This window comes from Falco punctatus (genome assembly GCF_963210335.1).
Source record: "Falco punctatus genome assembly, chromosome: 2".
In the NCBI taxonomy this organism is placed as follows: Eukaryota; Metazoa; Chordata; class Aves; order Falconiformes; family Falconidae; genus Falco; species Falco punctatus.
In genome coordinates, this window is record NC_137581.1 from 103,082,002 (window position 1) to 103,095,770 (window position 13,769).

A 13,769-nucleotide genomic window follows, 5' to 3' on the forward strand; every position below is an offset into this window, starting at 1 on the left:
ATGTCTCTGCTGTGGCTGCAGGACATGGGAGCCTTGACTTGAAGGTGTCCAGTGCAAGACTGCAATGCTTGCCTTACTCTGAGAAGGGCTGAGGTGGGTGGAAAAAGTGACTAGAGTCTTTCATAACATAAAAATTCCTACTTGCACTCACTGCGAGAAGTCCTTCAGGACATTTGCAAGGTCAACACTGAAAATATTCTCTTGTAAATCCTGAAAATCCCATATAATAGAATCAGATGAATGCATAAGGGTTTCATCTGGCCAGCCCCATGCCACCACTTCTCTGCTCTGTCATGAAATTGGTTTAAAGATGAGATTCAAAAAATGTCATTCTTTTTCTTACGTTCCTTCTTGTTTAAGTGCTTTGGATTCCTATTTCAAACTGTCTTGAACACTAGTAGCAGGTGAAAATGATGCTTTTCAAAAGAAAAATAAGATTCCCAAACACTCATGTGGTTTCAGATGCCAAGACTTAAGAAATGAGAGAAGAAATATCCTAAAATGCGTAATAAACTGGCAGAAGTTGGAAATACTGAAACCAGAAAGTTTAACTGTGACTATTCAGTCTCAGCAAAAGATAAAGGGAGTTTTTCTCTCCAGAGAATGCAACTTTCAAATGAAACTGGAAGAACTATATTTAAATTTAATGCTGAGATTCCTGTTTAGAATGAATTGTGGTGTCTTTATAAAGATATTCTGCAAAAACCAGCAAACTGTTTTAGTATTAGTCCTCCAAATCACTGGAGTTGTCAAGACATTCTACAGAAATGTAAAAGATTATAAAAGATACTTCAGTAAAGACTATAAAATACAAGAAATAGAAAAAAGGTATTTCTTAGTAGTGTCAAATAGATTATTGCAGTTTTAGGCACAGGCTTAGAAACAAACAAAAAAGTCCATGAATGATTCAGCCATAAAATTTGTTAATGTGTCATCCAAAATTCCCCCCCCCTATACTCTTGTTTTGAAAGGTCAAGTTTTGCTAAAATCAAGAGTGTTCTGGTTAAGATGGTCCCAGGAGCTCTAACCTATAATTAACAACTGAGCTGCATGACAGAAGATAGATATTAGGCAGAAAAAACAGTTTTCCCTCACCTGTGGAGAAGCAACAAGACCTACTGGAGTGAGCACAGGGGCAAACACTGTCTCTTTTTTCAGTCATTCTCACCTCTCTTAGAGAATATTCTGGATTTGCCCATGAGTCAGTGGATGACGTCAGATGTGACACATAAAACATCTGCCCCTGACTGAATGTCAATACGTCTTGACCTCAGGGACGTGATTTGAAGATATGTTTGTTTTCCAGTAATTTGACTGACTGAAATAATTTGACTGTATAGATGCTAATGATGCTGATCTGGAGCAGTGTTTCCACCCTTTCATGTAATTTCTGATGTGTAAAATAGACTGCTGCCTTCAGCTGGAAATTCCTGTGGGGAATTTACTGAGAGGCAAAGAACTCATTCTCTGCAAGTGGGATCCCACTGTGAATCCTGGTGTGTTCAATTAGGGTTTTCTGAACTGTATGTTCTTGTGTATGTGTGTATGTTCTGCTAGACAAAGCAAGGTAAGGACAGAACGCCGATGTACAAGTGAAAGAGAGTCTCCACTGCCTTATTTCCTGGCATTTTAAAATAAAAATAGTGATCATCTGCTTGAGTGGAAAGGCATAAATGGGCTTAATTTGTGAAGCTGACAGATGAAGAGAACACAAAGATTCTCTTGTTCAATCTCTTCATAGCGGTATGATCAAGAGACTAGGGCAGATAGCAATTTTGCCATGTCAACCATTCTTTTCCAGAAAAAAAAAGTGGCGCAATTATCTAACCACTATTTTAGAAATGCACATTTTCCACACCCCTCCTGCCTCCCCCCCTTTACTTAAAAAAAGAACATGGACAAACTGAATTGAATACTGAAAAGCTAATGAATCTGTGTTTCTGGAATCTGTTTTTTTTCCGAGAAGTCGTGCTCCCATCTTAACTGCATCTCCAAAGGAGGGCTAAGGCCAGGAGCTCCTGTGACGTAACTGCCTTCATGTTTTGTGATGGGAGATCGGCAACCAGCCGTGGAAACATTCTGACTAAGGCATACCATTTCTGCAGAGGAATAGGCGTCTGAGGAAGGCACCATGTCAATTTTTCATCCAGAAAACTTTTCTTTTTTCTTTCTATTTCCTCTGTAAGAATGAGACTTTATTTACCTGTTGTAGTGTGTATATATATATATATATATATCAAAATCTGGGTGGCCCAGAAGCTCTAGGTTTACACCATAATTAAGTGATTTTTGAATACTCTGAAAATAAATCAAGGAATGCAAATCTGTGATAGAAGATTTTCTACCCAAAATAAAACTGAATAAATTCTTATTCTGTTTAATTCTTAGGCTTCTTGTCCTCCCACTGTTCGTTAGGCTATTAAAACTAGTCCATGCAATGTTACCCACAGACTTTTTCAGTGCCGGAATTGTAAGAGAATTCTAATAATACGTGTCTTACAGAAACATAGACACGTTTGTGCACAATGTAGTACTGATCCTTACTTATTCTCCAAGGTTATGAACTTTATAGCATAGCACAAGTTACCTTGCACAGAGCCAGGATTTCATTCTTGAATGTGGGGAATAGTGCTTGCCTTCAGAAATTTTGTGCAAGTATGTCAGTCTGCGCATTGATGCATGACTGGCTCTGTCCCAAAGATTTGAGCCTCAGCAGCACCTCCTTGTGTTGAGAGCATACCTCGTTAAAAGTTCATGATGGTTTCACAGAATCAGAGAATGGTTTGGGTTGGAAGGGACCTTAAAGATCATATAGTTCCAATCCCCCTGCCATGGGCAAGGACACGATTTTTTGTTGAGATACTTTTTAAACACAGTACTTTCTGTGTAATAAAGAATGAAAAAAAAAATGTTCTCTGCTTCAGAAGAATCAGTTTCTGTGTATTATTAGTAAAAATATGACAGCATTATTAATGAAAGTGTTAAAGTAGACAACGAATGGTATTTATGTCAAGAAATACTGCCATATACTTTCCAAGCAATGTATTCAGACATCAGCTTTCCCTGCTTTTTGACACCCAACCGGCTTTGCTTACAACTGGTTTAAATGCTAGCATACATACATATACCACTCTGCTAAGCACCAGTTCTTGCATTTAAGAGTTAGAAATGTTTCAAATTGCCTTGTAAGAAGAGAAAAAACCGAAGCATTTGGCTTACTTCATATATGAAAGTATGTGCCTTAAATGACAATACTACAAATTAATCCTGTCAACAGCAAAGACCCACTGGAATGTGTCAACAATTTTCTTGTGCCGTGTAATTCTGTCAGAATTTCTTGTTCACTAAAAGCAGTCCATTTCATGTTGTAATTTAAAAGCTGTTCTTTTTCAACCTTTTCTGGATAGAAAGTATTTAGAACTAATTTTAATTTTGTTTATTACTGTTGAGTGATTTTAGGGAAATAAAATACCATAATCGATCTAAAGTAATTGTCCCTATTGTTTTTTCTCCACTCACCAATGCTGTTAGACAAAATTCTTCAAGGCAACTACGTATGGAGAAGAAGGTGATTGCGATTTACCAAGGTCAAGTTATGCTCAACCGAACAATGATGAGATCTGTGGATGACAGTTAAATAGTAGATGTTGTCTGTCTTGATATTCTGTCTTCCATGGCATCTTTTAGCCAGGCTGGCATGATACAGGCTAGATGAGTAGACTGCTGGAGGGGTGAGAAACTAACTGGATTAAACACAGTACTTAAGGGGTCACACTCTACCTTGAAACTGGTTATGAGTGGAAATGCTAAGAGATCTGTCCTGGGATCTGTCATGTTTAATAGCTTTACCAATGACCTGGAGGAAGAGGCAGAACATGCCCTTATCAAGTTTGTGGATCACCTTCTAGGGTGCTATCAAACTGCTCAGGGGCACAGGAACCATTTAAAGAGAGCTACTCATACTACAGGAATGAGCCACTAGGAACTTCAAGAGCGAATACGAAGTCCTGTACCAGAGATGGGATAATCCTCTGCAGTGCTACTGACTGGAGGCTGGCTGGCTGAGTGGCGGTTGACAATTGACAGTCATTAGACTAGTTCCTCCCTGTCCATCTTCCCCCTCCCCCCCCCCCCCCCCCAATAGAAGAAAAACATTTTTAAACTGATGTGAGGTCAGGGGAAGGCCAACAAGGTAATCAAGGACTAGAACATGTGCACTGTGAGAAGATGCTGAGGGACCAGGTCTTGTTCAGCCTGGAGAAGACACAGCTGGTGACTCATCAGGTAAGTCATCAGGAGGACAAAGCCAGTTTTTTTGCAGCTGTATGTGGAAGGACAAGAAGAAAACAATGGGAATAAACTTAAATAGATGTGGTTTATGACAGCTATAAGGAAAAATATCTCTCCATGAGGACAGCCAAGCAATGGAGTGGTTACCCAGTGAGGTATTTCAGGCTCCATCCTGGAAGTTTTCAATATCCCATTGGAGAAAGTACTGGGCAACCTGGTCTGATCCCAGAGCTGACCTGCTTTGTCCAGGAGGTTGGACTGATGACCGGCTGAGTGCATCTGTAATTCTCCTTGCTTGTCTGAGTGTCTTAGTATTCTCTGACGTTTTGTCAAGGCAGCCAGAAATGCAATTTCAGTTGTCAAAGTATAGAGTAAGAATTTGCAGAGAAAATGCAAAAGGAGGTGGTTTTAACCTGGTATTTAGAAAGAGAGTTCACAGCTTCTCCTCACCTTTCCCTCCTTTGCCCTTGAATAGCAGAGATAGCAGGAATCTTGAATTAATTTTCATCCCAGTTCTGCCATCCTGTCTAAAATTCTTTTATCCATCAGTGCTGTGGGCTAAGCAGGGAAAATAGGGTGACATGGCAGAAAGGCCAGATCTGGTACTCTTATGAAGACAAGAGAGTCAAGATAATCCTTGACATTTTGGTCTTTCAGATTAAACAATGGTATGTTACATCCAGATTACCTTCTAGACTTTAACTCCGATTCTCTCCACAGAAAATTGACAGAATTCAACAGTGCTGACAGAAGAAGAAACTAACATATCCAAAATTAGAACAATCCCTGCCAGGGTATATTTTTCTGCAACCAACAGCAACTGGCAAGGAGTAGGAAGAAAAGGAAGAAATGATGAAATAAAAGATAGAGGCAGAGAGAAGGTAGATCACAAAAATTATTTATAGTTCTGCAGTAGAGTAGCATCAGTGGGGGTGAACTGTATGACAGATGAGAGAGAAGAAAGCCTATCTGAGAAGCAAAATAGAAGTGTCAAAAATACCTAACTACCCTGTATTTAAAAAGTACTAGGCATGTTTATAGAGGCTAGAATCTGATTAATGTCATTGAAACTCAGATATCTAAGCATATAAAAGCAGATGTGTTGAAATCGGTGGGAATTAAGCAACTACCCTTCTTATCCAGCACAAAATTCCTATAGAGCATTCATCTGTAACATTGATCACTCAAATAACTTTTAAAAAGTTGACTTTAAGCCACTTTTGGAAATGAATCTCTGACTTAAAATTGGGTTATAGTTTTTGAAAGGGTTATCTACAGGGTTTATTTACCAACTTATACATAACCACCTTATTTGGCTTTGACTGCTGCAAGTGTCCAGTTATGTTAATATTAGTGGTAGTTCTGTTGTGGGAAACTTCATCTTGACAACATGTTGTTCTGAAAGCCTAGCTTTTATAAATAAATAAAATAAAAAAATATCCCTTTGTGTTAGATGCTTATCACACCAAAATAGGCGTATGCTAGTTTTAAAATACTTCTTTTCCATGTAGCTGTGTAATGTCTCTCCACAAATGTGACACATCTGTCTTTTGTCTGAAAACAGACTCAGATTTCTTATTTCTCATTTAGGTGACTTTAATCATAGCATTGTGTTTTCCTCTCCTCTTTTAGGACATTTGTATTACCTAACTGTGCAGTTAGATTGCAAATCTTCATCTGTAAAATGTTTCCTTTCCTCCCCTGGAGTTTGGCTTGGATTCCAGTTCTAAATATAAATGGAACTCCATTTTCCTTGTCTAATAACCACTGAATAAATAGGCTTTTACATAGAAAAAGAATTATCTAAAGAAATGTGTTCCTGTAAAGGGCATTGTGAGCACTGTAGGTATATGCTTCCTCTGTCAGGTTACCTGCAGTTTGCAGAAAGAAATCTTCTTAAAGAGACAGATGTATTCATACATATCCAGCTCCTGTAATTTGTAAGACACTCTTCCATTATTTGTGTATCTTATCTCTTCCATATGACAGTAAAATGTTCTTACTTCCTAAGAGAGACATTTGTTTCTAATGGAGTGGCACATTTAAAGATTCATATAATAATATCTTTACAAGAAAATGCAACTGTGTAGCTCTCTGTGTCTTTGTCTGTTTTTTCACAGTATTCCACTGCAAATGGTACCTGTGTGGAGGCGGGTGGATTTGATTGTTAGTAATTATTTCCATTGTCTTATGCAGCACAGTTCCTGGCTTTTTTCTGTCCTTGGTCAGGTTTGTGGGCTGACATTTGGAATGAGTTACGGTAAAGTTCTAATATGTTTTTATATAGTGTTGTATATTTTAATGTGGTTTGCAGACTATGGGCCTCATCATTTGTATTACTGCCAGTGACGAGTCCACCATTGGATGTATCTGTGCTCTGCAGTGGAGTATGGAAATTCCCCATTAGGTCAATCACTGGGGACATGCAATTGTGCGTATGGTTCAAGAAGGTGTATGAGCACTTAATGGTGTTTGGGTATCCCTAGCCTGCATTGCATAGAATCAGAATCCCGTAGTGAAACATTTTAGTGCCTGATCTCTTCTCTAATTGCTCTCCTCAGCTGAAATTGCATGGACCTGCAGTGCCTCATTACCCATATCACTGTCAGCAGTTAGCAAGGTTCTGGCATGTTTGGCCTCCTTTAGCGTTGCCCTCAGATTGGGTCAAGCTCACATCCTGCTCCCACGGTACCTCAGGCAGACATGACTGACTCTGGTGATTCAGAACATGTTCAGCAGGAACATGTGGCTTTTATTCATGATGGACTGCATTTAATCCAAACAAACCAAGCAAAATCAGCAGAGACCTACTATTGTAAAATGTTTGAACTAGCTTTGTCCATGTCACACAAGAAAGTTTAGGAAGCACTTACACGGGCAGGCCAGCTGCCAGAGCAGAGAGCATGGCTCTTCCTGGAAGACAAGAAGCCATGACCATGTGAAGAGGAGACAGTTTCATCCATAAGCAGAACTCGACAAGGAAGATTGTATCTAGATGGTCACATGGTAGGTTTTACTAGGCAATTGGCAGTAACACCAAAGCATGTTGCCTTATGAGACATGGAACTAGAGAATCATGGCTTCTTACTTTTCTGTGATTTGTGTCCTGATTCGCTCCCCTGTCCATAGTATTGCCAGCTTCCCTCTGACTGGGCAAAGTGGCTGTCTCAGTGACACTGGGGTGCTGCAGGGCTTACAGCTGCTGATTTATCATCTGATTCCTATGTCTCTGAGTGTATGAAGAGGTGGGACATAGCTTGCTTTCTTTGGGAGCTCACTATCTGCTACCCAGTTATGATCTTTGGAGAAACTTGAGATCCTTGAGCTTTCTGGCCCTGTGTCAACTTGCAAATTGATCAGCAGCTTCAAAGGCCTCTGGGAGAAAAAGATCTGAGGACTATGTGATGGTGTGCACTTCATTTCCTTGGGAAGCCAGGATAGCAAGTCTTTTTAAAATCTATTTTTCATTAAATTCTCTCTCAAGCAAAAGATTAGATGCAGCAGCAAGAGAATTGTATGATATACAGTGTAAATTTTCAGAATATGCAGACAAATCAAGGCAAATGTCTCACAAACTGATAGTGGTGTCCTCTTGGGCTAAGGCAGTTCAAGACCAGATGTCATAAAAATCTTCAGAAGACCATTCATTATAAACAACTCTCTATTGGTAACTGTCCTGCTGCTTGTTTCCATGTAATTTTTCATGAAAATCTGAATGCTTTCCCTTTCAAATATTGACAAGGGTTTAAAAAAAGGTTATCAGTGCATGAGTTCTTTGTAGTCAGTAATTCCCCTGGCAGCTGTGAATTTGGAAAAGCAAACAGCACTTGCAGAATGTGTCTTGGCGATAAAAACCCAGACAAAAGCTCTTTTTCTGCAGATACGTGTTTGATGGGTGTGAACCATAGAGAAACTCAGTAGTGGCTAAATAATTTTCCTTTCTTTGGAATGGAACAGATTAGGAGTACTGAGCATCTTTTGTCAACACAAAAATTCAGAAAATGCTTGTGAAGGGCCAGTAGGGGGCATTAGCATTCCATACAGAAAGGGGTATTGCAGTAGTCATAAATTTTATACATTTACTTTAGTATTAAAGTTGAAAAAGCTGTAAACGGTATGCTTTTTCATCCTCTGCACATCAGAGTATTTGTCTATTTTAACCCTGAATGTATAGGTTCATTTAGCTATTTTCATTTAACTGGTAATAAGTAAAGCCTTTGAAAATTTTCATATTTGTCATCTGGAGACTAGCTTGCAGTCCATTCAGTATTCAAATGTAATACCTTTTCCTCTTTCTGACAAACATGGAGTAATCAGGCTTTTCCATAGACATGTGAGTACCTAATAAATGACCTTCTGCAAAAGGCTGTACTAACGTGAAGCAAAAGGTGTATCTAGCGCAAATGACGGCCGAGCAATAAGATGCATGAACAAAAGAGAGGCTTTGCGTAGCCAGTCTGCTTCAGCAGCTTTAGAAATAAGGAAAATACTTATTTTTGGTCTACACCAAATGTAAGTATAAGTCTGACACTATGGGTAAATCCTTAAACACAAAATGTGATGGATTTGTGATGTGATCATATTGGCCATTGATTCCCCTGAAATCAGATGTACAACCAGAAGAAAGCACAATCACATTTCATAAGACAAGTATCATCTGTGTTTGTTTTAGATATAAACAGCAAGAAGATGAGAGAAGATAATGGCTGAGTTGCAAGTAGCTTCCCGTGTCATTTTCCCAATATATCTGCAGGGTTATCAAACAAAAGAATTGCAAAGCGAATGTCTTTGAAGTGTACTTTTAACGGAATGTCCAATCTCACTCTACTCAGATTAAGTAAATTTGAAAGTGTATCATGTGCAATCAAAGCTGCATGTGTGTATTCTGACATCCTTCCACCACCTATCTCTTCCCTGACTGTAACTAGAACTTTTGCTAGCTGCATCTGGAAGCAAAATACAACAAAACAATCCACTTGCTGCTCCTTCACAATCAATCTTGGTGTTTAAAGTATGAAAACATTTCTTTTTATCTGGCAATGAAGTTAAACCTTAAAAAAGCTAAAGCTTCTTTTTTCTCAGTACTGAAAAAAATCCAGTTGTGAGAAAATGTTTCAGTCATAGAGTCTTGCAAATACTTGAAAAGTTAATTTAGAACTTTTCAAGCTGTGGTAAGGAGAAAAGGGATTGCGAGAACATTCTGGGCCATGGGCATTTCCTGGGGCGAGTAAATGGTTGTGGGTTAATAATCCGCAGACTAGCCTTGAACCTGACTACTTTTCTCAGCATGTCAGCAGTCCCTAGAAAATGCCTTAGGCTCATCTACCACTGCTTGATCAGATGTGTCACAAACTGGGATAGTTCAAGTGCTGGATTTTTACCCACCCTACAGCTCTGTTGATTTACTGTTTCTGGCTTTCTCCAGAGTCCCTGATCACCATCCATTTAGAAGTGAAACGAGAACCCAGCTTTCACTCAAAATATCAGGGCCATTCCGACATGCATCTGTGCTTGTATGTAAAAGAGAAAGAAATCAGAGGCTGGTAGTCTTGTTGGTTAACTATCAGCTCCTACCTTTGCTAAATCAGGAGACAGTTTTCATTAAACTCTTGGAGAGAGAAGGCTCCTCCTGAGGGTAATTCAAAACAAAGGGCTATGTTAGGCCCTCTGACAGTGTAGTTCTACTTCTCCCATTATATTTCTCCAATAGCAACTGTGCATTTTTAAAAATTAAAATAGTATGTGAAAGAACCCTCACCTCTTTTTTTGCAGGATTGCTGAGGTCAGCTGCTAAATGAGTGCTTGAAATGTTTCTCTCTGTCTCTCCCCTATAATATATACTAATGTGAAGCACAGATTCAGGTCATTGCAAAAGAGAAAGAACACTGTAAACTGAAATTGTAGGTATAGTTTGTTTTCTTAAAGCATAAATAGAAGACAGTTGTTGGGATCTCTGGTCTGTAGTCTCCAAGACCTCATCTTTTACCCTTTGGTATTGCAGGGCCTGTAATGCATCAGAGTAGCAAACAATTTTTGATACACTTTTTGATTCAAGAGTGTCATAGATACTGATAAAAGAACTTCCAACAGACTTTTATTCAGAGTGCTGATAAACTTTTTTTAGATGCCTTCTGTTGATAATACAGAGAACTATATCATGAAATGCAAATGCAACACACAGAATATTTCAGTTTTGTAGGGCTTTTTAATGAGATATTGGTATTTATTAAGATAAGAGGACAGAATCTTCCTCTGTCAAAAAGCCTTGCTCCCTCGTGGTGTTGACACAACCAAGTCATTTAAGCCCAGGTGCTGATTTACTGGGGGAGAGGGAAGGTAGAGGATCATGCCATATAACAATAACGGTGGCCAACTGGCACCAGTGTAATTCCTTTATTTCTGCTAACCTTGTTTGGTCTGTTTTTATTTAACAAGTTTTGTAAGAACTTATATTTTTCCCAGACATGGTTATACCGTGATATGCATGGTTAGCTCTTGGATGGCTATAAATGGCCTCTTTTGTGTTCCTCACTCTCAGTAACAGAAAAAAAAAAGGACTTCTACCTTGCTACAGATGCACTAATCTAGAAATAAAAGGCTGAGTTTTCCTTGCCATCATCACAACACTGAGAGTCCATATCACTATGTACTACTGCTGAAGCCTTACTGCAGCTATAATTTTACTATTATCATAACACTATTTGCATTTCAGCTGGCCTTTCTTAATTGGTAAAATAAACCATCTCAAGTTATCTTGTGGCCATTAGTATATTTTTGGAGTAAAATGATAATTAATTGTGATTTTGAACTTGCATTCTCTAAATGAAGCCAAGACGTGTAGCAGAAGCCAGAAAACAAACTTTTAAGAATTCATGCAGGTATGAATGTTTGTTGAATCTCCCAGCAGCCTTTATTGCTGTGTCCTTAGAAGATCCACTCCCTTAATCGCGGCTCAAACATTATCCATGGCACTGTGTAAACAAACAATAATGATGGGTAATTTCCTGCGCAGGTGATTTTTTTCTGTTTGCTTATCTACATAGCTAGGATTTTGTCCTCAGACTGTAATAGGACTTGAGAGTATTTGGTACTGCATCGAACGGACTCTACTGCCTTGGTTTCTTGACTGTGTCCCAGCACATAAAAAACGATTTCACTTAAACCACAAGGAACAGAAATAACTCACTTTTCTCTTTCTGTGCCCCCAGCTCCAAACATTAGGATAGGTAAAAAGATGTTTGTATTTAATAGTATACACTGTTGTTATAGTAACTGAGGTAGGGAAATACATTTTTTAGCTTTGTGTTGACAGTGCTCCTTTGAACAAGAAGGGCAAAAATAGAAAATAGCATTTCATAAATAGTTAAAATATAGCTCAACAAATCCCATCTTTCTTTTTAGAAGCTGTGTTGTTTCTATATGTATAATCTGTACATCTATCACTTTTTCTTTTCACTCTGAAGTCACTGTTTTGTGGGCACAAGATATAGTGGCAGATGGTATTTACTGCCTTAGTGTAATTTTATTACAGGTATTCAATGCCAATAATTATTACAATATAGTTAGCAATATAAAATATTATCCAAATACAAAATTCTAATGAAGTTTAGCAAAAAATTGTATTATTCATCAAATTGTTTCCCAACTTTTGTTGGATTTCTCATTTTTGTTGTATTAAGAGCAACTGTATTAATGTCACTTCAATCACTGATTTATGAAATGATAAAGCTATGAAAAACCTGTGACAGTTAAAAAGTATGTCTTCAGTTTTGAAATTCCAGTTACCACTTCTCTTCTGAACCCAACTTCAAACACAACTTTGTGTTTTTAGGGATCTGCATTTGGCTTCCTGTGACTTCCAGTAAGATGCAAATATCATGTGTAACATTGCCCTATAGGACACTAACTAAAAAATAAATAATATAAACAAACATTATTATGTCCAGGCATTAACTGTTTTTGGAAAATGAAATTCATTTTATTGTTCTTATTTGACTACTCTCACATTACCTCATCTCTTCTCCAACTTCCTTTACAATAGATATTTTTGGTTCGGCTGTACAAGACAATTGTATGCTTCCATTTTAGTGTCATTAATGGCATGAGACCATTATCTTCAATTTTCGTTAGGTTATTTTACTTGAGATATGAGTCATTCCTGAGAGCTTTTGGAATACTAAAGATTTAATTTAAATAAGGCTGATGAATATTTCAAATGGAAGTTCTGTCTATGCTTCAGGTGAAGACTGTGCAATAGACCTTAGCACCTAATTCACCAAAACAATTAAAATTACATTTAGCTTTAAGCTCATGACTAGCTGCCTTTGTTTTGTTGTTCCATTTAATGGCTCTTCCCGCTGTTATGTAATTCATTCAAGATTCAGTTTGGAATCTGTATCCTTTGTGGATGGCTCTTGTATGGTATGGCACTAATACAGTCTTCCTTGAATTATCACAATAATATATATTTTTAAGAACAGCTGTACTCCTGCTTGATCTTTAATGAATTTTATGCTGTATGGAAGTGATATTAAAATCCATCCATTAATCCATAGATAGTAACAGAAAGATCTTCATTAAATACATAGTAGATAGTTTTGGAGAAAAAAATAGATATTATGAAATCAAATACATTGCATCTTCTATAGCACATTTATATTGTGCAGTAGGTTATGAACGAAGCCTTTGGAGATTTAGCTGCCTTCCAAATAGATGTTTCTAACGCTTTCTTTTCAAAGTAAAAAGTGTGGCACCTGCATAGCAAAATAAGACTGCACTGAAAACTTGGTTTTTTGCCAAATTTAATTCTAGTTTTTGTATTACTGGGAGACTTTCACAGAGCATGTTTTTCCAATGTTTACTTTTAGAACTGACTTTTGGTCCAACCAACCATTTTTAAATGAAACCCGGGACTGCAGGTTGTAATACAAGTGCTTGAACCCTACGTGCTGGGGGAACAGGAGGATGGGCGTCGGAACATTTGAAGAATTTGCCAGATAATGCTGCAGTGGATGTTTCTTTTTTGGTATTTGCATTTCTTCTGTTGTTATCTGACTGTTGACCATAGCAGCCAAAATGTATTAGTTATTTGACAGAGGTCAGCTGATCCAAAAGAGGTCAAAACAGCATAATGCCTGACTCTGTTTTTAAACAGAAAGGATGTGGCGATTCTGTGCTTCTTTGCAAGATGTTTTTGTTGCTATAATACTTTAAAGATTAGTAAAAGTCATTTTAAAGTCATTTAAGTCAGGTGGCCTTACACATGTAGCAGACTGATTTTTAAAAAGCTTTGTTGCAGAGTTTTTTGCTGCCAGCAGCTGGGAAGTGACAACTAAGGAGTAACATTTCGGAAAGATGGACAGACTTGTATGCAGTCAAGGAAATGTATGGCCAGTTTGCTTCTCCTGCAATCGTTCTTGCTGTTTCCACTTTACAGTTAGCTAAGTTTTTGTCAACTAGCAACCCACATCCCCTTCACA

General features: G+C 38.0%; 1 protein-coding gene across 1 annotated transcript in view; it reads left to right on the forward strand.

Annotated features, from left to right (window-relative positions):
- LOC308058547 (uncharacterized protein) overlaps positions 1–13,769 on the forward strand; it is a 118,575-nt gene that overhangs the window by 83,944 nt on the left and 20,862 nt on the right. The window contains exon 5 of the mRNA XM_080374476.1: positions 1–13,769. This exon is cut by the window's right edge and continues 20,862 nt beyond it. Coding sequence (XP_080230602.1) covers positions 1–42 — 42 coding nt within the window. The 3' untranslated portion in view covers positions 43–13,769.